Raw genomic sequence first — 26,800 nt, forward strand, 5'->3', positions numbered from 1 at the left:
CACGCTCCGGCCGAGCGGCTCCCGCCGCCCCCGGTGGCCGTGGGCGCTTCCCGGCGGAGCGGCCGCGACACCCCCGTGCCCGCTCCCGCGGGCGGCGCAGGCTGCGCTCAGCCGATCCGCAACCCACCCCCCCGTGGCGTTTCTCATCGCCCAGCGCCGAGCAGGCTGTTCCTGTAAAGTTGCAGGCGTCTCCTTAAAAATCCAGGTAAAAGATGCTGAGGAGCAGGATTAACAAATGCAGAGGGGCGACAAGCCTCCTGCCAGGCAGGGACGTAAATACGGTATGTGCTTAGTGGTACTGCAGTCCTGGTGTACATAAAGGGAAAATTAATATATTTCTAAACGTGGCTTTACTGCACAGAGTTGTTCCAGCTGATTTTCAAGGACCAAGACAAGGCGTTGTGTCTTCTCATTGTCCACACAGCTAACTTGGTAAGGAGGTTCTTCCAAATAGGATGTAGTTGCAATGCATAGTATGTGGCACTGGCAGCCATATCACTTCCAAACTGGGATAGGGTGGCTCCTGATTCTGAGAAGGGCAAGGCCATAGGTGATCATTTCAGACCAAAGTCTACGTGGTTTAGGGTAGTTAATGTAGTTTAAAGTAATTGTTTTAATATGTTAATATGTATTAGTGCCAAGACTCACTATATCATATTAAATGGGTATAAAAGGATGCAAATTGATACGAAAGCTATCTTTTCTCACAAAACTTGGTGTCTGAAGGAAGAATCTTTTACAATCCCTATTCAAAGTGCATTTACCTGATTACCAGCAAACACATCTCTCTCCACATCAGATCACAACTGCGCAAAGTGGACTCAGACCATTAAAGAGGAGAATAAGGAAGCTTCTTTTTCTCCCAAATGGTTCTCTTAGGCACACAGCTGATGGGATGTCAGCAGAATGCTAGAAGCTACATCTAATCAAAGCACTGATATTGCTTTGATTTTTGAGGAGTTCAACTCTTGATTGAGTTCAGCAGCCCTGTACCCACAAGGCTGTGGCTGGGAACTGCAAGGCAGAGGAAAAGCAATTCTTTCTGTCTTCTTTACAAAATTATTGACTGAGTAAAATTATTTCTTTATTCTTAAATTTTCTTTTACAAGTGGGTACAAGCACTATTTTTGGTTGCAGTTCGCCATCAGAGTTAAGTTCAGTTCTCATCACTGTTAAGTTCTGCTGCTCATTTTGAATGCAAAAGAAAAGACCTAAAGCAACCTGTGGGCTTTGTTTTTTGGGATGCACTCTGAACTCCTCTCATCTGAAATAGCCACAACTAACCTGCCCCACAGGAGCTTCTGATTTGTCTTGCTGTGGTTGGATAAAGTTTTTAAAGGGTTTTTCTAGCATAGGGGAGACATGATATATTGATTCAATTTGAAAATCCTATGATATTATCACTGCACTCCATCTTGTGGAAGAGACAACAACATGTTTTTAAATGATTCTGTAGTGGTTTGAGTAATTAAACCTAACAATGTTTGGTTCATACTGCCAAAGCAAAGAACTACATATAGCAATGGATACGAGAAATTGCTTAAGTTTTAATTTGCCTAATTGTACCCAGTGGATTTCTGTAAATGTCCCTTGGTTTTAAATATGAGCTTCACATATTCTTTGTTTTGGAAAGGAGCTTTAGGAAAGCATTCAAAGAGCCTAATTTGAAAAGAGAAACTAAAGGAGAAAACAATCTGCTTTCTAGGTGAGGCTGCCAAGGAGCACTCCGGATTTGGGAGAGATTTGGGGATGGTGATCCATTGGGAATATGTGGCTGGGGTAAAGACTGCTAAGCAAGATTGCTCTGTAGGGAACTTACTGGGTTTGGTGTTTGGTTTGTGTGATTTTGGCGTTTTTTATTACCCCTATATTAAGTACAATAATCGAGTTGTATCTGGACAGTGTTTTGAGGATCACTGTCTTACCAAAAAAAAGAAAAAAAGTGATGAGATTCACTCATATATTTCTGAAACTGGCTTTCATGGCTTGTGATATTTTGCCCCTTGATGTCTAGTGCTGCTTTGGGAAATCAAAATAGGTATTGAGGCAACAACTGTGAACCATAGCAGGGGCATAGTCATACATACCGCTGTCTGACCAGATTCAGAGGAAATTGAGAAACTTATCTGAATTCACAGCTCTAAAAAGGTTAACCTTATAATAGTTGCCCTAGGACAAGCTTGAAGATAAAGTCATTTAACTTTAATGAATAACTTAAAATACAAAGGGCTAGTTATTCTAACTGTTCCTGGGCCGGAAGCAAAAAAGTTTTATTGAAAAAAGACTGTAGAAAAGCTTAGTCATTCAGACCCAAAGAAGCAGAGAAAAACAGGTCTTGCATGGGAAGGAGTTAGGAGAAAATTCTTTTGTACAAATGAGGATCCTCTGAATTACCTCACCCTAGAAGTAGGTTCCACAAGGAGACTGAACTTAATTAGAAGCCATGAACTATGCTTTTTTTTTCCCCCATAACTCTCCCATTTCTTGCAGTAGCAGTAATGAAGCACTGGCCTTTTCTGTGTCATTTACCAGGGAGGGGGTTGGACAACAACTTGCTGAAGGCTGGTGTGCTTTACTGCTCCAGACTGGGCTGTCTAGTAAGGTTGAATTGGTCTAACTAATGCCTCAGTGCAAACAAGACCTTGAAGGTGGAGTGTCTCTGTCTAGTATTCTAATAGTGGAGACAGGTCTCATTAATTCCTGCTTTATACTGAAGGCAGGCAATCTTCATTGACTGCAGTGTTTGTCAGCCTTTTCCAGACTCCTTGGTCATTTTCCTGAAGCAGTGACTCACTACTCCATCACTGCACTACACTCATTACATTCAATTGTTACTATTATTACAATGAAAGTAACATAATGTTTATGTTAATTCACTTTGTGCGCAACTGCCAGAATTCTTGAAACAGTCCTCAATTGAAGGAAACCTACATGAACATTTTGGCATTATTTAGACTCTTTCTGATTATACTTTTCGATGCTGTAGGAAAAAACTTGGAGCAGATAACCAGACCTTTTTTGTAAAACCATTAGTATTGTGTGAGGGGAAATCAGGACATTACTGCTCTTGAGTATTTACTCCAGTTCAGCCTCACAGTTTTTTGGGTTGTTTTTTTTTTTTTTTTTGTCTTACAGAACAGGCCAAGAGTAATCTTGGGGCAGGGATAACAGGGAAAATTCCCCAAAATGAAGTCTACTTTTTCAAAGCATTCAGCATGGATGATAAAACAATGCAGTTAGGTTTGGGGCTTTTTATAACAGTAACAAGAAAACATGCAGATGAATAGAACAGAAGTCAGATGTTAAGAGAATTTATATTTGCATTTATTTTATTAAGCAGAGTTGTACACAATCCCAATAGAGTCTTGAGTTTCAAAACTGCCTCTGAACTCTGTGCCCAGGAGAGATTTCAAAATGTAGTTTCTGCTATATGCAACATAAAAAACCCCTTATCATCCTTTTTGCTTGCTTTTTTCTTTGTAATAGAATGAATTTGAAGACATTAAAAAACACAGTATAGTGTAACAAGGAAGAAACAGTACTGAGGTCTGACCTTGGTGGATTATTCATGTGCTTGAAGTTACACAAGTATTTTGTTCTGCTTACCACAGTGACTGGAGCAAGGGAAGAAAGACTGGGTGAGTAAGGATTATAGTGGAAAAAACAGGCTGCTATTTTGAAATGGAAATTTATGACATTGACCTGAGCATTGGTGCAGAAGGCTGGTGAATTGGAGCTAAGTTTGAAATGTAGCACGAAAATGCTTTCACACCTTTTGTCTAGAAAAATTAAATTCTCTAGAGCTGGGTTTGCAATGGAGCACATATCAACTAATCATTTCCTCGCAGCTTCATTACTTTGTTTTCTATCTTGTTTTCACTCTGAGAGGAAGAGAGAAAAAGAAAGCATGCAAACACTTTTTTTCTCATTGCCAAGCAAATACGAGATAGTTTAGTATACAATTTCAGGTATTACCACACATTCAGTGTCTCTTGTCCTCTTTTGGCCATCTGACTGCTATTGAAGTAATTCCTCTTTTATTTCTTATAGCAAAGATGAAAAGATGGTCAACAAACCTCACAAATTCACCTGCCTCTCAAAGGCCATTTGCTGCTTTAGTTGCTACTGTTTGCCTTTGAAGCAAGATAAACCAAAGCTCTGTTGCATCTGTGCACCATCTACATCAGCACAAAAAGAATGTTTTGAGAAAATTCAGCTTTCAGTTTCCAGTCTACAAGACCCTGTAATGTTGGGGCTGTAACTTAAGTAACTTAAATCCTTCAGTAATTATAATAATTTAAGGAGCTGGGGGAAGTGGAGGACATAGCACAGAATAGTCTCCAATGTGATATTTTGCTCTTAATTTTTTTGCTCAATTTTGAGAACCATGTATATTTATCCCGTATCCTAGTTTTAAGAAAGGAATGAGACTCACAAATGTTTCTATTCATTTGCACTCTCCCATAATAGAACCAGCAAGCTGCTTCTTGGAGTTAATATGCTGGACGGAAGGTTATGTCCAGTATTACTGAAACTGATTAACTCTTTTTAATTTGTTTCCTTTTGTTATGTCATCCAGGAACCAAGATGAGATCCAGTGCACAACATTTCCTGAATTTCCTAGAGAGAAACTATAAACTTATTTGCCCCCTCTCTGCCCTCCCTTCCTCCCAGTTCAGTGTTTCTCATGCTTCCATGATTAGGGTGGAATAAAAGAAGTGTAGTCTTTTCCCCATTCCAATTTGTATCTGTGCCTGGGTTTGGAAATTTCCTATTGTGTCACTTTCAGACTAGGTTTATATCTACTTCAGTTACTTGATATAATTTTCAGTAGGATCTCTATGATACATATTGGTGTCTCTGTTTCAAAACAGGTTTTTTTGTTTACTGGTAACATAGGAATTAAAATTAGCAATGATAGTTTTCAGGAAATCCTTTGGGATCCTTACATTACAGTCTACTGAAACTGGCTGGAATGATTTTCCAATGTCTTTGTGAAGGAAACTATCTACAGTAGTGTCTGAGCATGTCCAGTTTTTTGTTCAACTACACTCTAAGAAAAGAGGAACAAAATAGGACTTCTGCCACAAGCACCTTTCTCTTGTCATGGCACAAATTTAGTAATCTAATTCTGTGCATCATGTTAGAATTATTGCCATTCGTTCATCAGCAAATTTGATTTTTAGAAGATGCTAGAAGTGAAGATGGACAACATAGATGATATTTATTAGAAACATTTTCATTTCTTTTTATTCAGAACCAAAATCAGTGCCCCATGAACTTAATCATATGAAGTTATCTATATAATAAAGGAGGTTTCTGAACTGAAACCAATGACGAATCCTTCACAGATCCTCCAGTTAAATGAAAATAATGGTGAAAAAACTCATTTATCATTGAAAGAGAGCATTACATTAAATAAGGTATCGCCACTGGGAAATACCTGTGTTGGAATCCCCTTCTCTGAACTTGTAAGTATCTTCAGCAAAGAATGAACACGAAATAGTACATTGAAACAAAATTTTCTGTTCAGTCAGTTTAATGAAAATATAAAATTTTACTGAGATGTTGCACATAATTTTTAGTTTTCTCTTTAAATAGTTGCTACCCTATTTTAATTGCCCCTAGGATTATCTAACTCTGTAAGTTCCTTTTGTCCTAAATATACCATTTTTTGAACAGTACTAGTAACTCAAGAGTGACTTTCACCTGTGGAGGCTTTACAATACACACCCCTCAAAAAGGAAAAAAATGTCCTAAGAACATCCATGAGTGGGGAAAATGCCCTACTGAGTTGGACTGTGGATCTTTTTTTCTCAGAGAGTGGCAAGATACCCTAGCATACATCAGGTATTTTGAGTGTACATCAAATGCCATCTCTCCTCCAGACAGGCTCATTGAAGTTCCTGCTGTGCTTTTCCCCTTGCACTTTTTATTTATACACTACCTAACCAAGACCCTTTTAAGTTGCAGGATCTCCTCTTCAACAGCTTCCAGGTCCTTTGGTTGTTTGTGTCATCAGAAGAAGGAAGCTGGATGGAGGGATCCTAGTGACAGTGTAACCTGTGTCTATTCATGTCATCATTCTCCCACATCTCCAGGCAGAGCATCACTGGGCAGCATACACCTGCTCCTTGGTTAACCTTCAAAAGTGATGAGTGATGTCAGGGTTTCTCTGCTTCATGCCCTCCTCCAGTTCCCTAGCTTTGTATTTTCAGTGCTGTAACTCTTCCCTTTCCATCATTTGTTGTTTGTTGTTTATTTTTTGTCCTTGTTTTCATTACCTATAGCCCTCTCCCTCCCTTGAGGGTCTTCAAGGTTTTGTTTATACAACATTCTGTTTTTTCTAAACAGAAAAGGAAATAGAAACAGCAGCAGTAGGAGAAACTATTTACAGAGTGCACACAAGTTTGGCCACCGTCTTCACTTTTCTTTGTACTCCCCTACCTTCTGTGGCTCTTACAAAGGTAAATCCTTGCCTAGTCCTTTCACTGTCCTTTTTTTGGACTTGATATGTTGTACATGAACTTATCCAATTCCTGTCTGCACTTACTGTTGGGATCTGCTTCCACAACATCTTTTGGCAGCGAGTCCAGAAATACACTAGCCACTGTAAAGTAATATGTTCTTTTTAGCTGTTTTAATTTAATTCCACTGAATGAGCCTAACTCTGAAATTTGATAAAAAATATTCATCCTTATATCCACCTTCACGATTTCATAAAGCTTGAACAAGTTTCACCACTGCCTTCTCCCAGCTGAAAATTTTTGAGTCTGATCTCCTAAAGCAGCCTCTTAATAATCCCTTTAATAATTTTAATTCCTTTAATAATTTCAGTTGTATTCTATGTATCTTCCCTACCTTTTCATGTCCTATTCCAGATATTAAAACCAGTTTCTTTTTAGGTCCCATGAAGTTTTACCATCTTTTGTATAATGCATGAACATGTCTGTTGATCCAATTGCTGTAAGTCTTCGAAAGGAACAGCTCTACCTGGAGTGAAGTGGAATTCTTATTTAAATAAGCTCAAACATATCTTTGTTATGAGGTGAAAGAACAGTAGGTCCTTACTAGGAAGACAGTAGAGAGAGCATATTAGAGTTGCCTTTGACTCAGAACCTGATACCTAAGATTGAAAAGCCAGCTGCTTATTTTGGGGCTGGTGATCTGCATGCTGACTATGGAAGGAGGAGAGGAAGGGGTGTTCCTTAAGCATCATTAAAGTCTTCATAGATTCTGGGTTTTTTTCTTAATTTCATTTCCAGTTTTTAGATGTAGAAGTGCCAAAAATGAACAACTAGGAGAGGTTTTTCGGAGACTTGATGATGTTGAGCTGTTTGTGTGTGTGTGTGTATGGAAATATCCCTCATATGATGTACTCTTTGACTTAAGGCCTTGCAGTAGAGCTCAAACAAAGAGAAAAGCTAAGGAAAGAATTTTTTTTTAAAATCTATTTTCCTTAAAGAAGTAATTGCTTTCTAGAAATGAGACATTTTGCATATTACATTTTTCTTGGCACATTAGCTCTTGTCAATTCACTATTCATATAAAATAACAATGTAGGACACCTTTAAAGGCAATTGCAGAGACAGCAAACTATTCTTTCATAAGGTTCTTTGCTGTTTTGGTTTTGTATTCTAAAAATCCAGACATTTAAAATCCCTTTTTATAACAAGTAAAAGAAGGTGCTAGCTTTTGGGGATTTTTAGGGCATGTTGTAAAATGTCCAAAGAATACATAAAATACTTATTTAAAAATTAATATTTTCACATTGTTCTATTCTTATGAATGCTGATTACTGGAGAGGAAAGGATTGGTAATGTGAAAGCCCTATGTCCTTTTAAAGCAACTCTGTGTTATTAAAAGTAAACAAGTCTGAAGAATGAACCTTTTACTAATGATCAGCATACCCTCTCCATTTTTGTTTTCAAATAGACCAGCTGACACCAGGTCTTAATTTTTATTATTTTTTTTTTTAATGCAGGGAGGTGATGATTACAGCAAAGTTGTGTTTTAACTAAAAAATTTGATAAAGCCATCCTTTTTTCAATTTCAGATCATGTCTACTGAAGTATATTTCTTTGGATTGCTCTACATGAAGTCCTTTATAGTATTATGATTGATGCCTGTAAGTGCGCAGGCAGTGAGATGGCAATCACCAAAGAGGGAGAAGAGCTATGAATAAATTTAGGGTTGAAATTTAGAACGTTTCTAATAATCAGAAGAATCAGGTTCTGGAATAGTTTTTCAGCAGAAGTCTTGGTGGGATGATCTTTCAGTACAGAGATGACATATGTGATTTCTAGCTCTGCCAACTTAATCACAAGACTGCAACACAGGCTGCAGTCTTTATTTCTGCTGCAGAACGAAAAAATAAAAACCCCAATCCTGAATTCCACAGTCTAAGCATGCTACTGTCTGTGTGGGACATAGCGGCATTTCTGATTTAGGGATTGAAAGGAAAAAAATTGACATTCTTCTCCACTACACCTTGCCTGTGAGCTGTGGATTATTTAACATAACTTTTGTGAAAGCATTGGTGGAAGTTTTAGACAAGATTGTTTTTCTGCTGGAGGGCACTGCCATCACAGTAGAGCTGGCAGAAAGGCTTATACAAGAGTTTCTTATTTTCTTCAGCAAAAGGTCAGCCAAGATTAGCTCAAAATACATTAAACAGTAGGTTAAACTATGCCAGCTGACTTTGTGCAGAAGTAGATTAGGAGTGCCCACAAAGGCCATTCCACAACTGAGCTCCAGAGGCAAGTGAACTCAGAAGGAAAGGACAGCTTCTGCCATTTCTGTGGTGACTGACACAGCTCAGTAGCTGTATCCATGGAACCAGTTATTTCTGCTTCAATCTGAATTACAGTCTCCTTGCAGAGGGGACCATTGAAATATTAGGCTTGTAACATTTCTGGACAGGTTGAAAATGCTGTGCTTCCAGATATATGCATTCTGAGATGCTTTCCTGTGGTGCACTGAGAAATGCCTGATGGAAGGAAAAATCAATGGGCAATACAGACTTGTGCTTGCTTCCATGCTGCCCTGATGCAGTTCCTTCCTGGCCTGTTAGGATGGTTCTGTACCATGCTGCTGGTCCTTGCAAGTGCTGAAACGCTGCTGAATGGGTGCTTGACTCCTTGACCAATGAATGGCAGTAGATCTTTACAGGAGCAGGAAGTAAGAAACATGTACCAAATGATAACATCTGCTTTCCAGCAGTGAGTGATTTATGAACTTCCTAAACCACTTGCTCTTCCTAGGAGTTACATCCCTACTGTTGTAGGGATGAACTTCTACTTCACTGTTGATTTTTGGGATGTTTTTCTACTTTGTTTTAAATCTAGTTATGCTTTTGACCTCCATAACATCTCATGGCAATGAGTTCCACAATTTAATTATACATTAAAAGAAGGACTGATTTGCAGGACTCACAATGCACTGTAGCTACACATTCCCCAAAGCCTGTTGGCCATTTTAGTGCCCTCGTTGCAAAGTTCCAGCCTACAGGGACACACAGAGAAACTAGAAATGGAAAAGATCTGTTGTATCACAGTGTTAGCTCCAGCTTTAATAGAAAATGTTTCAGTCACAGCTTGACATAATAACATCAATGTACTTAAAAGATACAGCAGGTCTCAGAACAGTCTGCAGGGTGTGAAAACAAAGACTTCTACAGCCCCCAGGGTGTTTTTCCTCAACAGAATGAACGGGGCAGGATTCATGCTAGAGCTGCTGTGAACATCTCTATTGGAATAATTGATATTTTGAGTAGGCTTGTCATTTTCCTGACCACTGTAGTTCTGAAGATATTTCCTGTCCTTCTTCAACTGTTGCTAGACTAACAATATGTTCTTTTCCTTGCATAGGTAGTACAGAGATTACATTATTGTATTAATGAACCACAGATTGTAAGGAACTTTGTGGGGAATATGGTTGGTTTTCCATACCATAAACACTGGTTAAAGAAGAGGCAACAAATTGGTGACAGTTTACCACAAACAGTCAGTCTAGAAATAGAGCTCAATCGTGACACAATGAAGGTAGTAACTCACTGTGGCAATTTTCTAAGGATTATGCAGGATTGTTTCTCACTGGAAATTACTTGATCAATAGTGGGTTTCTTATTTTTCCCCTAAGCTTCTTCTGTATTTTAAAATAAATGGGAAATTGAGAAAGCATTACATCACTTTATTTTAGATCATATCAGAGTATCACAGTGGTCATGTCTAAGATTATGAAATAAAAGCAAAAGAACTAGGAGTAACCAAGGATGATTGAAACACACAATTTCCTCTGGAATAATTCAGAATAAATAAAGATCGGTTAGTTTAAACAAAAACTCCTTCAATAACCTACTGAAAGCTTTTCCTAACAAACAGCATTAGCACTGCAGATTTATATAATACTTTAATTTAGGGGCAGTCCAAAGTGGTATACAGATGATTTATGGGAATATTTCATACATCTCTAAAACAATCTCTTCTTGAGTAGAAAAACTGTAATTATCAACAATAATACACTGTATTCTGGATCAGCAGTGTGATTTCTGGGTATCTGGATAATTCTGTCTGTGGGGAAAATATATGAGCTGCTGTCCATTTTCCTCTTCTCCAAAAATAATAGGAAACAAATGTTGAAGAAAATGCCTAACTATGTGCTAAAAATATTCCTCCAATATTTGATTACGATATAATAGATTTTACAATAACAGACATTTTTTTCTCAAAGAGGAAGCTTTGAGAAAAGCTATGGGGTCTTTTACTCAGGAAGTTTTAAATCCTTCAGTCCTGTTATTGGATGAAAAGTTTTATTTCCATCCTTTTTTAAATGGAAGTTTCTAAGCCTTATGATTGTAGAGAAAATATTATAAACCTGCAGCAAAGGTTCAGTAATTGTAAAGCCTAGGATCCCCATACTTATTTCAAATTTCTTTGATGCTTGAGGGCAGTAATAAAATTCTTGACAACTGGGACAAAAGACTTTACCATGCTTGAAACTGAGCAATATTGTAATTCCTACCTCTTTGTAGCCATTTGTTGTAATGAGAAATTACTTAGATGGTTTTATAGCCTCACTTTGCATTTCATCAAACTCATACAGATTAAGTGACTCCAAAGTGAAGATCTTACTTATTTTCAAATGTATATCCTGTGTTCCAAAGTGCCCTCAATTAATGGGAACATTCAGTGGTATGCTGAACAAAGACAAAAAGCTTTTGTAACTGATACAATTCTGAAAACTCAGTAATTCATGACATCACCTGCCTGAGTTTATTTTACTCAGATAGAAATGTCATGCACATTTTAATTAGCACAGTATATACTATTGCTAAATTTTAAACAGGGTTCAGGTTTTTAATATCTGACAATATATGTAGCAAGAAGAATAAATTGCCAGCTGAACACAAAAAGGGCAAAATTTGGTACAGGGCAGTTACTTAAAATAACTCAATTCTATTGACCCAGATCTCAAACCTCATCATAGCCTTTTTATATACTTTTAACCATTATAAGTGGCTCTGATTTATATCTGAAGCAAGCCTTCCAGACTGCACATGCATGAAATCCACCTACCAGGCACATGGGGACTGTGAAGCAAATAAGATACAAGCAGCTCCATAATTGTGCATTGACTTTGAGGGAAAAATGGATGCCTAGTGAACCATTAGCACCACCACAATAAGTTTTGGAAGTCTGGTCAAAGCTGCTCTTCTCCACCCCTACTGAAAATTCACATAGTTAAAAATAGTAAAATGGTTTTATCCAATATTCCTATTCCTTTTTTTCTTTTTTTTTTTTTTTTTTTGATACTCAACATTAATTTTCGGTGTAATTCTCTTGCAGGTGTTTGTGTTCTACAAAAGGTTTTTGTTTCTAAGTACATGTTCTGCTCTGGTAATTATCCCTCCTGCACTGTAATTCAAGCCTGAAAGTTGATTTATTCTCCATGTGTTCTTTTTACAATTAAATGTGTCGCCTTTGTAACTGACGTACATCTGACAAAGCTGATCTAAACAGTTGCAGAAATGTCTCATTGCCTTCACAGTTATGAGCCCAATTAACTTGTCAACATTTTCCAGTGGTTATTTACTACAGATTTACCACAGCTCTAATCAGCTACAGAGGCAGGAGAATGAAGGACAATTGGGGTAAGGGAGTGTCTTTCCTTGCAGTTTTCTAGTAACAAGTGGATCCTCAAGAAGCAAGTATTTAGGGTCTGTAGGAGTCAAAATGGTGATGGGTCAGAAAATCACAAAGAGGTTTCTTCAGTGATTGTGATCTGATTCTGAAGCCTACTGAAATTAGTTTTTGTATGAATAATTATTTCATTCTTGGTTATTTCTACAGCCACATTTAAAAATGAGATTATCCCATCTGTCTTAGCATACTTCAGATGTCATTGGCATGCAGTTTGCTACTTAAAGACCAGCTTCTGCTATCTTTGTTCATCATATCTCAGAATACCACAGCTGCATAGAAAAGGTGAAAACAGAACAAAATTAGAACATAAGCTATTGTTCTGATAGCATTAATCCCTTTCATAATTTGCTTTTTTCATGTATGCTGTATCACCCAAACTAAATTACTGTAGATCCTCCTAGGAAGCAGCTCAATTAAATCTGTGTGACTTAAATATACCCAGAGACAGCAAGGCACGTTGCTAGAGAGCAGGTCAGTGCACATTGTACTTTCTGGAGCTGTTGAAAAGTGCAGAGATCAGAAGCTGTTGATCCAGCCCAACACCTTTACAACAAATACTGTGCTCAAAACACCTTCATTCTTTTATGAGACAGCAAGCAGCTACTCCCTTTGAGAGGGCTCTGCTCTCACACTGCAGATCTGTTTCCTTCACCACAACCATCAGGGCAGCAGAGCATTCCCTCCTGGCACGGGGGCAGGAGCAGCAGCAGCACTGGTGCTGCCAGAGGTTCCCAGCAGCCTCCTCCAGCTCTTAGGTCCATCACTGCCCACTAGTGACACGATGGTACCATGGTGTTGGTGGTGCCAGATGGATTGGGAAACACATTTACTGTCAGGGTTCATCAAAACCTGTGATGTCCAGAAGGTTTGGCACTCTTTGAAAAAAGGCGTCTCTGTGAGTGTGGTTATTTTCAAACCTTGCTGCAGTGAGGGGAAATGCTTTGGGTCTAGGAAAGTATGTATTGGGTTCAAACACAAAATCATGTTGATCTGTCCATAAATACGTCAAATTGTTATTCTGGTTTTAAGATAATTTGAGTTGTAATTTTGGTTTTAAAATTACAACTAAAATTACAATTAAAATGATATGTAATGAATATAAAACTAAAGTTGTTTCTTTTCCAAGAGGGCGCTGTGGCTGAATGGAAACCATGGTAACTAGGGTGGCATAATGCTGGTACCTTGCTCCTGAGTTATAAAAAAAATGCACATAGAGTAGGTTTTGTGCTTAGCAACAAAAAGGTTGGATTTTCAAATAGCTCCCTCTAGCCCTCCATTACAGCTGCCACCCTTGTCCTATGCACTGTGTATCCCAAGCTTCATACTTTCATGTTCATTAATCCTTTAGGCATTCAATAAGCAGCAGAAAATACATTTCACACAAAAGAAAGTAATTTAATTTTTTTTGGCTATTGCTTTAGAAGAATATAAAACTCAGATCTCTTCCCTGTAGAGCTGTTGGGAAGTATGACTCATCCTTGCCCAACATGTTGGATGTTCACTTTAATTAGATATGTGCATCTAAAGATTGTTGTAAACACTTGTTGTTAATAGCATATTACTCCCTGTTTTACAATGGGAAGTATAAACAATCCTAATACATTTAATACATTAAGCTGTACATTTTAAGTCATGTTAGGGCAGCACACTGGCAGAAATTAATTAGGAAAATTCTCTAATTAGCATATCTTGGCTGCTTTACAAATCACATTGGCATGAAAAATTGGAATAATGCAAATTTTACTCTACAATGATGCTTAAATATTTTATAAATACTAAATATTGTTACACAAATCTTTGATATCTACCTATGTGGTAAATCTGGATGGAGATCCAGTTTATTTATAATAATGAGTGAAAAGAGATGAAGTATTGCTACTTTCTTGTTGGTGATGGTGCATGTGAAATAGGCTAACCTTTATAGAATCACAGAATAGTTTGGTTTGGAAGGGACCTTTAAAGGTCATTTAGTCCAACCCCTCTGCAATGAGCAGGGACATCTTCAACTAGGTCTGGTTGCTCAGAGCCCCATCCGAACTGACCTTCAGTGTTTCCAGGGGTGTGGCAGCCACCACCTCTCTGAGTAGCTAGTTCTAGGGTTTCACAACCCATGTCATAAAAAGCAAATATTCCTTATATCCAGTCTACATTGACCAGCTTTTAATTTAAAGCCATTCCCTCTTGTTTTATCACTGTCTGCCTGTGTAAAAAGTCTGTCCTTTTCTTTCTCACAGGCCCTCTTAGGTACCAAAAGGCACCTATAAGGTTTGCCCAGGCCCTCTCCAGGCCTCTCCAGCCCAAACTCTCAGCATTTATTCATTAGGAGAGGTGCTCCAGCCCCCTGATCATCTTCATGGTCCTTCTCTGGACCCATTCTAACAGGTCCATGTTCTTCCTCTGCTGAGGACCCCAGGCTGGATGCAGTACTCCATGTGGGGTCTCACTCGATTGGAGCAGAGGAGTTCTCCCTTGACTTGCTGCCCTCACTTCTTTTTCATGTCACATACACATATTTTGTTCAGTACAGGCAGGTGATTTGTCTTTATACTTAGGCTGGGATCTAAGCAACCCACACACCAGTGCCAGCATATGACACAGCACAAATTGATGATCCAGAGATTTTGCAATCTCTCTCTTGGGAGATTGTAAAAAAGAACAGGAATGTTATGTCTTTCCAAATGTGACTTAGCATACTTGAGTAAGCTTGACTGCTCTCAAAATCTAGTATGAGAATGATAATACCATGTGGTTTTTTGTGTATATGTCTTTCTCTGTTGTGCAGAAATTAATCATATTTGTCTGTAAGCAACATATCTTTTTTTCTCTTTTTAAGTTCACTGACATTTACTGACTCAGGATGTACAGTATTTCATAACCATAATGCTATATCACCATGTGTTAAAAGGAAGGCTCTAGGGTATTAGACTGACTTTATAAACATCATCTGTACTTTAAAAGTGTTTTCACATGGTCAGATTAATAGCATATGATTTAAACATTACTGTGCCTTTTACTGCTCAGAAATCTTCACACGGTACCACTTCACACTTTCACAGAGTGTATTTCACTGTTTTTATCTGTCAGCCAGAAAAATTCCTGAACAACAGAATCTGAACTAGTCTTATCTCTGAGAAATTTACAGACACCTTAGTGTTAATCTGAAGACCTAATTGTACATACTTTTGATCACATGCATAATTTCTTTTGGTGGAAACCTGACCATTTATGTAAATAAAGACTCAACTAAGCTGCACAATCAGGACTTGAGAGTCTAGGTCATTCCATTCATTTAATGAGGATAATGGTGCACCCCTGCACTGGCACAGGCTGGACTTCACCTTTTCTCCCACAGTTCTTTTGTGGCAGCTCAGAATTTTTTGGCTTTCTTTTACCTTTAATTTGCACTTAAACACCTGCCAGAAAGACAAATGCGTATACATCACAGGACTATCAGAGAGTCTTCCTGGAGTGATTTAAGTGACACGACAACAATTTGTTGTATGCTCCTAAGGCAATGATCAAAAAAATAGCAACCACATTTCTTCATGTGGCTGATGTAGACCTAAGGCATTAAGAAATTGTGGATTTTTTTGTGTTGTGTCATTAAGAAAATGTGGGAGAACTTGAAAGTAAAATGTCACCTCGCTTATGCCTTTCAGTACCATTAAAACACAGAATCAAGGCATGTTAACAGTCTGTACCAGATTTGTTTCCAAATATTTAATAAGTTTGATGCTTTAGAAAATGAATAACAACTATGGATCTTTTAAGCATGTAATAAATGGAAACAATTTTCACAAAGTGTTCACACTGTAATGTGGATCTTGTAACCTTATTACCAGAAAATGTTACTACAGAGGAGTTGCTAAGAGAAGAGGAGCAGTTGTGAGCTTATGTATAATTTTTCTACATTACTGTTCATTAAATAAAATAAGGCAATATTATTTCCATTGGTAAACCACAGAGAAAAAAGAGGGGTAAGTTTTGCCTGGATTTTTGCTCGTTTCCTTGTTCACCCACCCACAGCCCCAGCTGCTGCTTTCCAGAGACAAATGCATTGCCTGGTACTAAGTATATGTAGACAAAACATGCAAGCTGACAGGAAGAGTGATGGTGTTACTATTGCAGGAATAATCCTTAAATTGTATGTTTATATTCTGTTGAATGATTTCTTTGTCTTTTAAGCTACATTATAGTGCTTTTTCCATCTATGCATGTTTTATAGATGAGGTGGTAGAGTTAGCTCCCAGCAGAAACAGGAACTGAAAAGATGACATTCCCAGCAAAGGAGTAAAGCACAGATGGATGGAACCAAGTTTCTTTCTGATAATTTTTAATATTCTGGTGATGCTGAAAGATATTTGGCCAGGCAGAAGCAATATGGAGAAACTCTTCCATCTTCCAGTCTTCCAGCAGAACAATGGGCAACAGTCACAAGTTGAAACAGGAAATTTTGCCCAGCTGTTAAGAAATTACTTTTCCCACAAAGACAGTTAAGCACTGGAATGGGTTGCCCATGTTGTAGAATCTACAGGTTTGGAAGTATTCAAAGCTTGACTGCACTAGAAAAATTATTCCAATTATTACAATCTAAAATACTCTATGATTCTATGAATTCAAAAATGTTTACAACACAGTGCCCAGTGTTTTGAGGTAGCAAGTGGTCTGCCTCATCCCAAATGCTCAGGTCTTCTTCCAAGATCATTCCTCCTGCTATGAGATCCACACCATCTCTAGATGGCGTCCTGAAGTTGACTTGGATGCTGCCCAGCCATGGTTAAAACTTTGACCTAGGTCCTGCAGGTCAGTAAGATGCCAGTGCTACTCTTCCTGTTGACTTTGTATAACTTTGATGGAAAATGGATAAGCTTTGAAAGTATTACAGACATTATAGAAGCTGCTAATGATTTGCAACTTTATGTGCAAAATTAAAAAGTGCAATAGAAATATTTTGGTAGCATGGCAAGAGATGCATATGTAAAAAAAACATGCTTAGGGAAAGTCCATATTGATTTCTCATACCTATATTTTTTTATTCCTACTCTGCTTCTAGCAGACCTCAGAAAAAAATAGGTAATATTATTCCTAATAGCAAAACAGAGAAAAACATAGCAGTAAATCAAATAATGTTTTGTGTAATGACTTATCCAAGAGCTATGGAGTGAAGCATCCTTGCAGAACACAGATTAACAAATATTATTCTTGTTATCATAGTTTACATTTAGTATTTGATCCTGGTAAGTCACATTCCCAAATGATGCAAACGGGTCCATTGAGATGTCCCTGCATAAATTTAATGATGTTCTTATAAAAATCTCTGGCCACCTGCAGCATATATAGATTTGCCAGGGCTTTGGGGAAAAGTTTGATTTGCAGACAGGGGTTATTTGCAAGGATTCGGCAACAAAACCATCTGTCTGCATCTCCTCCATAGCCTGAAACTCTATTTTTGTCTAGTGTATCTAGTGAAGGGACACAACAGCTGTTTTCTCATCTTTAAGCCACATTTTTTCAGCTGAATCTTTAGATAACCACTCTGCAGCTCCAGAGACAGTTTGACCAATTGGAATGCACACTGGATTTTTATCTCTTAAGTAACCATTTTTTCTTATCTTGAAAATAGCTTGAAAACCAATAGAATGTGAAGTTAGTTCAGATTCAAGTTGTCTTCCATTTGAAACAAACCTTTGATGAAGACTGGAAAAATGCAGCGTATCCCTGTCTAGCACCAGGTGTAGAAAGGATATAACATTTGAAAATCCTTCTTGACACATTCTTCAACCTGACATTTGAATATTTATCTAGCATTTCCCCTGCTCTTCTCTTGAAGAAGCCAAGATAATCTGTGCAGGAGAAGGCAAAGGAGATGCTATCATTTCACCAGAGACAAAAGATGATTCTAGAAAAGGCATTTCATGTTCTTAAAAACTAAAAACAAGGGAAATTGTCAGAGCCTGTGTTAAATTTAAGACAGAAAGGAGTAGTAGCACATCAAGAGCCCTATGTAATTTATATCAGTATGTCCTGCATTTTGACTTTAACTACATTTAGGTTTTCATCTTTCATTTTCAGAAGTGTTGAGCAGCTAAGACAGAAGAAGCAGTTCATTTTTCACATTTTAAGTTGCAGCAATCTCAAGAGGATTTGAGTAAGCATGACTTACACTCATTCAGCTTTTGTTCTTGATTGAGAACTAATTACACTTTTTTGGCAACATTAAACATGTTATGCTAGAGTGCAATGTTGTAGCGAGGGCTGAATTCTGTAACAAGTTCCACAGCAGCAGAATGATAGCACAAATTTTTGAGTCTAGAAGTCTAACAAGGGCTTCTCATACTGCTCTGTCAGTAAATCTGTGTATTTCCTTAGCCTATCTCCCAAACACTGCAGTTTCATTGCTTTCTGAAGGGTAGAGAATTATGTATTTATGTAGAGGGTCATGGACCGTATGCAGCACAAGCAGGTATTGATGGTATCTGTTGAAAGAACAGATTTGCTTTTAGTTGCATCTTCTCAGCTTTTAATCACAGCTATATGTTCATGGTAAAATTCAAATAATTTTATTCAAAATGTACTCAGCAGTACATTTATTTCGAAGGGTTAAAAAGCCATGATTAAATGTCAACCTATTAAGAGAGTCACAAGAAAAATGGCTCAATTTCTCAAATTGCTACATTAATGAAAACTTCTCAATATAAAAGGGTTTAATATTGAAGAATTGCATGTGCCGAAGCGAGCTGATAGAATTTATCTTTGTTAAGTGATGACAGCTGTGAATTTGTTCCCACAAAGGAAATCTTTAACTGGTGACAGCTAATTGAGAAAGGCAGAACACAGTATGGAATTTATTTCCACTTTCCTCCTCTGCAGAGAAGCAAAGCCAAGAGTCTGGCATTATTTCTTCCTGAAGACATCTTCAGTAGCCTGTTTTACACTGATTCATTGTTATTCAATGCACATGCTTTCTATTTATTCCAGTTTCACTATAGCTTTAGGTAGACAGTAAATCAGCCTCACTCAATGTACACAATTAATTGCCTATCTATGAAACAGGACTAGAAACCCACAGATGATGCTTGTCAGCAAAGTAGAGGGGTATGAGGAGGACTGGATTTAGTTAAGGGTAGGAATGGCAGTAACTAAAATGTGACAAACTTTGTTTAACACAAGTCTTAGCATTTATTTTGGAGTTGGACCAAAGGAAAAAAAAAGAGCCTCATTATCTTGTAAAGAAACCCTAGGTGTCTGAAAAAAATATATTTTGTCTTCAGTTTGAATTGTTCTTAGAAATAAATGTCATCTTATACCACCACACTTAAATATGCTTTTAAAATTTAAAAAGAAAGAAAGGTTTCAACAGTGTGCTTTTCAACTAAATAACCTAGGGATAATGTATTTCAAAAAATTTGTAGCAGCATTTTGGTACATCTGCATATTCAGCTTTTTGCCCCTAAATTTTGTGCAAGAAAAACATACCCAATTTTGATAACTTGTTTCTCCCTGTAGATATGTCCAATAATACAAGTAAGCTGAATATATGGTGGCTCCACCCAAAGGATAGCCACTGATGCTGAGAATAGTAAAGACTTTCTTCTTCTCAGTTATAAAAATATCTCTTTTGCTTTTTCTGCCATGTTAGTGAATTAAAGTGGTTCATCAAGTGGTCTGACAATTGCCTGAGCTAGCAAAAAAGAGAGGAGGTGGGCTGTAGCACTGGGAAAGGGGTGGGGTGGTAAGGAACAAAGAAGGCTTCCCTCCCTGAACAGCAGTGAGCCCCTTCCCCTGCCCACCAGGCTGTAGCCCCTGCCACTGCCCCACCTGAGCCCCACCAAGAGGGACTTGAGCCCTGCTATGCTTGGTTCTCATGAAGAAAATTAATGGTGTGGAGGAATTAAGCAACTGAGATACATAAGTTCCAGCTTTTAGGGGATATGGGGACTGCTAAGATAGGCTCTACCTAACATTCAGTTTCTGCTTGACCTTAAGAGGGATGCAAATCCACAACCCCACTTTACAAGGGGACATCTAACCATCAAGCCTGTGGCATCCTTTAGGCCACAGTGTTGTGCTGGGACAAAGGGCAGTGAAGGGTGACATGCAATGCACAACTCCTGTACATATGGCAGCTGAACAAGGATCTGACTGTCCAGGCTTCATTGCTACTCTGTCCCTACTTCATTGCTCTGCCTCTGCCTCGCACTCCGCACGTTGCTGACCAGTCACGAACTGTGTTGATTTTTTTTGGAACAAAGCCCTGTGCAGTTAACAAAAGGGCATACTTTAGGTCAGAGAAAATGTCTCAAAGACTCCACTTTTATCTCTTTTTACTCTGCCAACACAGGCAATTATAACCAGCTCTGCTCTCCCAGTGCACCTAGGTTACCAGTGCTGTCTGTTGTCCTTTCTCCAGACCCCAAGCTCTGTGTAAGTAGAGTTTCCAGCTGTGACTGTACACTCAGGCTTCCAGTTCCAGCAGCCCTGGCAGGACTGACTCTAGCTTTCATCAGCACCACATGCAGCTCATCCCACTCAGCAGTAGGATTCCTCAGTCCCTGTGTGATCCCAGCTTCCAGGTGTGAGTGCCACTGAATGACTTTTGAAAAAGTAGAGATTCAGCTTACTAAAAACAGTGCCCTCATGCCACTCATGCATTTTCTATTCCTGCTTGAGGAATCCTTATAGCAGATAACTGTGGGGTCTGTCTGGCCCCATTTGCTTCCCTCCAGGGCAATGCAGCACGTCTCCTCTCAGGAGGCCAAAACATCTCACCTGAAAATGGCTTCTGCAGTTGAAGTAACCCACACTGAAAGGAGATTTTGCACAAGTCACAAAAGAACCACCTTGGTAGACTTATTTTTTTAAATTCTTTCCTGGTGGCAGACACATCAAACCCCACTCCACCCTGCAGAGGCACAAGAGCATCATAGTGCTCTCCCTCCAGCATGATATAGGAGATGTGTTGCTGTTACTTACCACTGCTGCTGTGTACATCTAAGTCTCTATTTCAGACCAAGAAAATGAATGTTAAGTTTCTAAGAGAATTTAATCCATGGGATTTGTGGCTTTTTTCAGGAGAAAATACTTAGCTCTGGTAATTACACAGCAGCACCTAAATTGTGAAAGGTTAACAGAATTCATTAGGCTTGAGGATTGCTGGAAACAGATTTAATAACAGGCACCAACACGGTGTTTTGATTGCAAATACCACATCAGTTGGTGTATAACTTGCTACAGTCTCAAGTACCAAAATCTCTTTGCACCTGAAGCTCCCCTGTTCTGGTCATACCTGCCCTGTCAGTTCAACAGTGGCACCATCTGATAAAGAGCCAGGAAACTCCTGTATAAAGGGGCTTCAGAAAGAGCTGTGAAATGTGAAGCTTCATGCAAATCTCAAACATGCAAGCATGATGCTCACATGTAACCAAGTGAGACAGCCACCCTTTTTAAACTTTTGCATTTTGATCCTGTTGTATGACTACTTGACCTTTGATTTGATTTTCCAATACAGAAAGAAGACATTCTATTTTGTAAGTTTAATACACACATCGCACATATACTTTTCTTTTCTCCTTGAGCAAAAAAAGGCAGCTTAAAAGACAAGTTCCCTGTGATGGGAGGCTACAGAAAACTCACATTTTGTACTGAAGGTCCCTCTTACTAAACTTCATAGGGAGCAGAGATCAAACTCTCAGCTCCAGTCTTGCTATCTTGCCATCAGTCTGCAGGAACCAAGGTACAATTAATACATATGTGGTGAGACAGATTACTTGGGTTCACATATCCTTAAAGAGTAGCTTTTGAAGATGTGAAAGCTAAATTCCTTTTGAAAACCTGTCTTATTCATAAGTTCTGCAGCACAAAATCTACTCAGTCTTCTTATCTTTACCTCAGCAGATGTGCTCGTCTTAGAAGTCAAGAGAGCGCTGCAAAAATAAAATAGTTGTTACTGAAAGGACAGAATACAACCAACATTTGCATGTGATCTAGAACAGAGAAAGAATGCAACTGCATGAAGTTTTCATAGCAGCAAAGCCTGGCTGCAGAAGGCTGGGAATAGATTTAATGATTGAACAAGAGTAGAGAAAGAGAAGTATGTCCAAAAAAACCTGAGTAAGGTAGGTGCTTGACTCCCCCTAAAGAAATTTTCTTTTAAAAAATTCAAGCCAGGAATTCCAGTATACCTGCTGGAACTCCCCTGAAGAAATTAAATTGTATGACTCACCAGGAATGTAACTCTCATTATCAAATGAGGCTCAGCCTGCTCCTGGGTATTCACTCTGTATTGGTGCTCAGTGGTCTGGGGTTTTTTCAGTGACATGTGAAGGACTGGTAGAATAATGTCATGTATAAGGAATTTGTCAACCATGTGCCACACTAGAAATGAAACTAATCCCTTGCAGGCTCACAAAGTACTTGCAACACATTGTATATTAATTCCATAATAACAGGGCAGTCTGAGAGAGGTTGTTCCCTACCAAATGTAATGTTTCTACATGGTGGCCAAAACCACCTGAGCTAAATTTCTTTCACCATATGCATGGCAATGAGACATGAAAAATTCTTCACATAGAAGTACCTGAAAACTGAACTGCAGGTTCCCACAAATTCCCCATAATTACCTCCTCAAAGAAGTTGCTTGAAGAATACCTATTTCTTAAGGTAAGCCAAACAGGAAAGGGATAAAGGGACATGGACAAAGCCATGTTTCAAGTGTAAAGAAAATACCGTCATTCTTCCAATTAGAAACTAGTAACCAGGCAAGATAACTGATGAGTAAAATATCATTGAAACTGGAAGAAAGGATCTAAGTAGTTCTAGCAAAGATACAACAGTGAGAATAGTCTTGTTTATACATCAACCCTAAAGACAGCATTACCTTCAAACACATACTGGAACACTGTAGGGACACACACATGCTGTGGTCTTGTCTTGCAGTCAAGATAGTGTTGCAGAGCTTGATCAGGGACAGGCTTTCCCAACAGAGATCCATGCTCCTGGCTCTTGTGAGCTTTGGGGAACATGCTCCATGTCAGAAGACGCAGTGAAAGCTAAACATTCAAACCTCAGATCATTTGGATAGGTAACGGCACAAATTTTTACATGATCCTGTACCATTGGCAATACCTTTGTAATACTGGTTTGATGCTGCCCAGCAGATGGGGCAGGTGACCAGCAGAAGAATCCGTGCTGACAAATTGCATTGCATCTAATTCTCCTGGGGTGAACACACTTTGACAAAGAACCACCCTGCTCCAGAGAAGCCTTCTAGGCCACAAGTTCACCTGCTTGGGATCCCTACACCAGCTCTGCTGTGGGACATCCGCTTTTCCACTGTGGATAACATATTCAGAGGAAGAGATCCTGGCTCCACAGAAACAGGGAACAGCTTTGCAATCATCACAGTTGTGGATAGGATTTTGTCCTGAAGGTATGGCTGGGGCACAGAATGTGATGACAACAAACATCCCAAAGTACAAGCCTGCTCCTGGAGGGTGTAAGCAATACAGCAGTGTACCATGAAGTGAAACAGAGCACTGTCATGGTGCAGCTACATCACAAGACTTTTCATGAAAGCAGACAAAAGATGCCAAAATATGTATCAAGGTGGTCAAAGGGCATGGTTAAACTGTTGTCTGGTCGTGGTTGTAGTGTGTTTTTAATCAATACTTCGATCCATAATAAAATTCATTTTACACGAAATTGCAGCATCTTCAATATCAACAGAATCCGTACCAAATGCATTCCACAGCTGTTTTCTGAATGTTACCTTAAATATTACATTAGGATGAACAGTACTCAAAAAATTAAGTATTTCTGTTGTAACATTTTATAAAAGTGTATTTTGTGCAAAGCAGTCTTAAAGTGGTACATAACTCAGGTGCATTAGTTTCAGAATGCAGCTCTGTACCCCACTGTATTTGAGGACAAATGACAAGCCACACATCCAAAGACTAACAATTTTTAATTTTTATACAATGCACATAGTGTCATCTTCCACTATCATACAGTGTTATGTACTTCAGAAATGAACCAAACATAACCTTCAAAGGCACTATGGCAAACTCTACTGGAGATACTGTGTTCTAACTCAAAGAAGGTGAAGGAATCTTGCTGTGAAATAACAAATCTGATCATTTTCTTGGTAAGACATTTACCAGACTTCAAATCAAAGACTTGGCAGAAAGGTTCTTGAAAAGAAAGTTACAATGTAAGCCTGGCTTATACCCTTTAATTTAACTTATACACTTTAAATTAACTTATTATTAACTTAGATTAACTTATTAAATGAACTTATACCCCTTAATTTGTTTTTTAAAGAAGGCAACCATAAGGCATTTTTAAATATCAATTCTGATTATCTGCTGCCCCATCTCCCTAGCTTATCTGACCATGTTTCGCTACAGGATTAACCATCAGTGCAAAACTTCTTACCTACAGATGTGAATGGTCACAGTATCGGGGTTAAAATCCACCACTACCTCACAGTTTGTGTCACCCTCGTGTCATCTGTCTGGATGTATGCTGTGAGTAAACATGACCTGATCTAGCCCACACTTGGATCAGACAAGGCTTCCACATGGAAAAAGGATTGTTCTAACAGGATGGGCAAACATTCACCAAGTCCTCCTAGTGTGTCCAATTAGTACATCCACTTAAATGTCCTTGCTACCTATTAATACGAAGCATTGTTCCTCATACAGGAGATGTCATGGGCTGCTGCAAGAGACTTATGCCAGAAGATCATCACTCTACAAATTCCCTGACTACCAGCACCTGGAGAGGTACAGACATTTAAGCTAAATCAGAATAGAGTAGAAGAGGAGTTACATATGAATAATTTCTGTTCCAGCATCAGAAAGAGGCCTTCTTGCTGTTCACCTTCTTTTTATTTTATGTTTGACACAACTGAATTTTCCAAATGCCCTTGTGGTTAACCTTCTTTACAAAGTATAAATACCATTCCATTCTTATACAAAAGAAATACAGCTGTTTGTTACATACACACATGTTGACAGCAATTCCTTGAAAGAGCAGTGCAACTTGAAATTACAGAGCCAACGCCCATGGAGCACTTCTTTAGCCGCAGGCCAGGAAGTCTCTGCTGAGAAAGGCAATCTTTTAAGGTAAAATGCTTTAACTGAGTTCATAACATTTGAATGGGGTAATCAGAACTGTGTGACATGCTGTCATACCACAAATTAGTCATACTCTGGTGTACAAACTGCAGTTGCTGCATTTCACTGAAGCCATCCAATGCAGAATGGAATTGCTTGAATACATCTCACTGGCATAAGGAAGTAGCCCTGCTGGATGACACGTTATCAACTGAATTTTCAGACATGGAATATATTTGAGAATAAAATGAAGACACAAGTGAGATCACAGAAGATTTTGGCAAGTATTTTTATGTTAACTTTTTTTGTTTAGGGCTTGTTATGGCTTTTTTGGTTTCTTTAGGGAATTCCTGCACAGCAAAAGGAATGAAGAATTCCAGAAGAGAGTTGACTTCCTTCAGTTCCAGACTGTATTCTGCTGCTATTTTCTCTGCAGTCCATATGTGAGGTTGAAGTTTATGATTATTAAGAAGTGTCAGAGCCTCCACAAGGGAAATTTTGCCTTTGGGAACTTTCTTAACATCTAGACCTTCCAAGTGGCCTAATTTTGTAAGTCTCTTTTCCTCCTGCTTACTTGGAAGATGTTCACCACCTCCATCTTTTACCTAATTGAAGGAAGGAAAACAAAAAGAGCTCAACAGCAGTTCTGTTTACTATGCATACTGTAGCAGCTAAGCTGCTTTCCTAAAGATTTTTTCTGTTTAGCTTTTCCAGTTAGCTTTCCCCAGTTTTTTAAGAAAAGCTTAGCCAGCCTAGCTTCTTCCATAACCATTCTTCATAGAGCAACTCCCATCCAAACACTGAAAAGCTCCTATTCACTGCACTCTGAGTGTTGTATTGGCTTGGCAGCCCTTCATACAAGGCAAACTACAGATTCTGGTAGGCAAATGTAAATCCAGATAACCTAATATTCGGTACTGATTCATTGGAAAGAACAAAAAAATTATACAACAAATAGGTATCCTTCTGATACCACTGGAAAACTTTTTCATGTAGTCCCTCTCCTCTTCCTTTTGTTTTCAAATTTTAGTTTTCCTACTAAAAGAAATTCCTTCTTTTGCTCTGTCTAGAGAACAAGTTTTCCTGCTATTTTGCAGCATCATATGGAGTTTAATTGCCATGACTACTGCAGCATGTAGACACACAAAGTCTCTTCTATAGAGTCCCTTCATATTTCCAAATAATTTCCAAAATAGCTTTCACTTCCTCATATTTCCTTCTATTAACATTTAATCAGTGAATCACACTAAAAAAAAAAGGCACAATTAAACCTTTCTTAAATGTAGAAGTATTTATATAGTAATCAGAGCCCACAACCACTGATTATTACACAAACTCTCTGTATTAACTCAGATGCTGAGAAAATGGATACTACAGCACCTGTGTGTCTGTGTCTGAGCTGTGTCTGACAAGGAATGTCTGGCCTGTACTGCACGTCTTTACTTTTTGCTAAAACTGTGCTTGGATAATGAATGATTTTTC

The 26,800-nt window shown here is 38.5% G+C and overlaps 1 protein-coding gene and 1 long non-coding RNA gene across 16 annotated transcripts in view; one reads left to right on the forward strand and one right to left on the reverse strand.

Moving 5' to 3' along the window:
* On the forward strand, positions 1-25,863 carry LOC135296417 (uncharacterized). Of its 15 annotated transcripts, none has more exons than XR_010358490.1 (7): positions 1-205; positions 362-432; positions 3,487-3,638; positions 5,258-5,471; positions 5,968-6,467; positions 6,906-22,318; positions 23,360-25,863. It is a non-coding gene; the product is annotated as an uncharacterized LOC135296417 (long non-coding RNA). The 15 variants fall into 15 exon arrangements; XR_010358485.1 differs by having other exon boundaries at positions 6,906-17,006; positions 18,276-25,863; XR_010358488.1 differs by having other exon boundaries at positions 6,906-6,966; positions 8,057-25,863.
* NDUFAF4 (NADH:ubiquinone oxidoreductase complex assembly factor 4) overlaps positions 25,589-26,800 on the reverse strand; it is a 3,203-nt gene continuing 1,991 nt past the window's right edge. The window contains exon 3 of the mRNA XM_064412745.1: positions 25,589-25,923. Coding sequence (XP_064268815.1) covers positions 25,609-25,923 — 315 coding nt within the window. The 3' untranslated portion in view covers positions 25,589-25,608. The remainder of the gene's footprint in view (positions 25,924-26,800) is intronic.

The sequence above is a fragment of the Passer domesticus genome, chromosome 3, assembly GCF_036417665.1.
Source record: "Passer domesticus isolate bPasDom1 chromosome 3, bPasDom1.hap1, whole genome shotgun sequence".
Lineage (NCBI taxonomy): Eukaryota > Metazoa > Chordata > Aves > Passeriformes > Passeridae > Passer > Passer domesticus.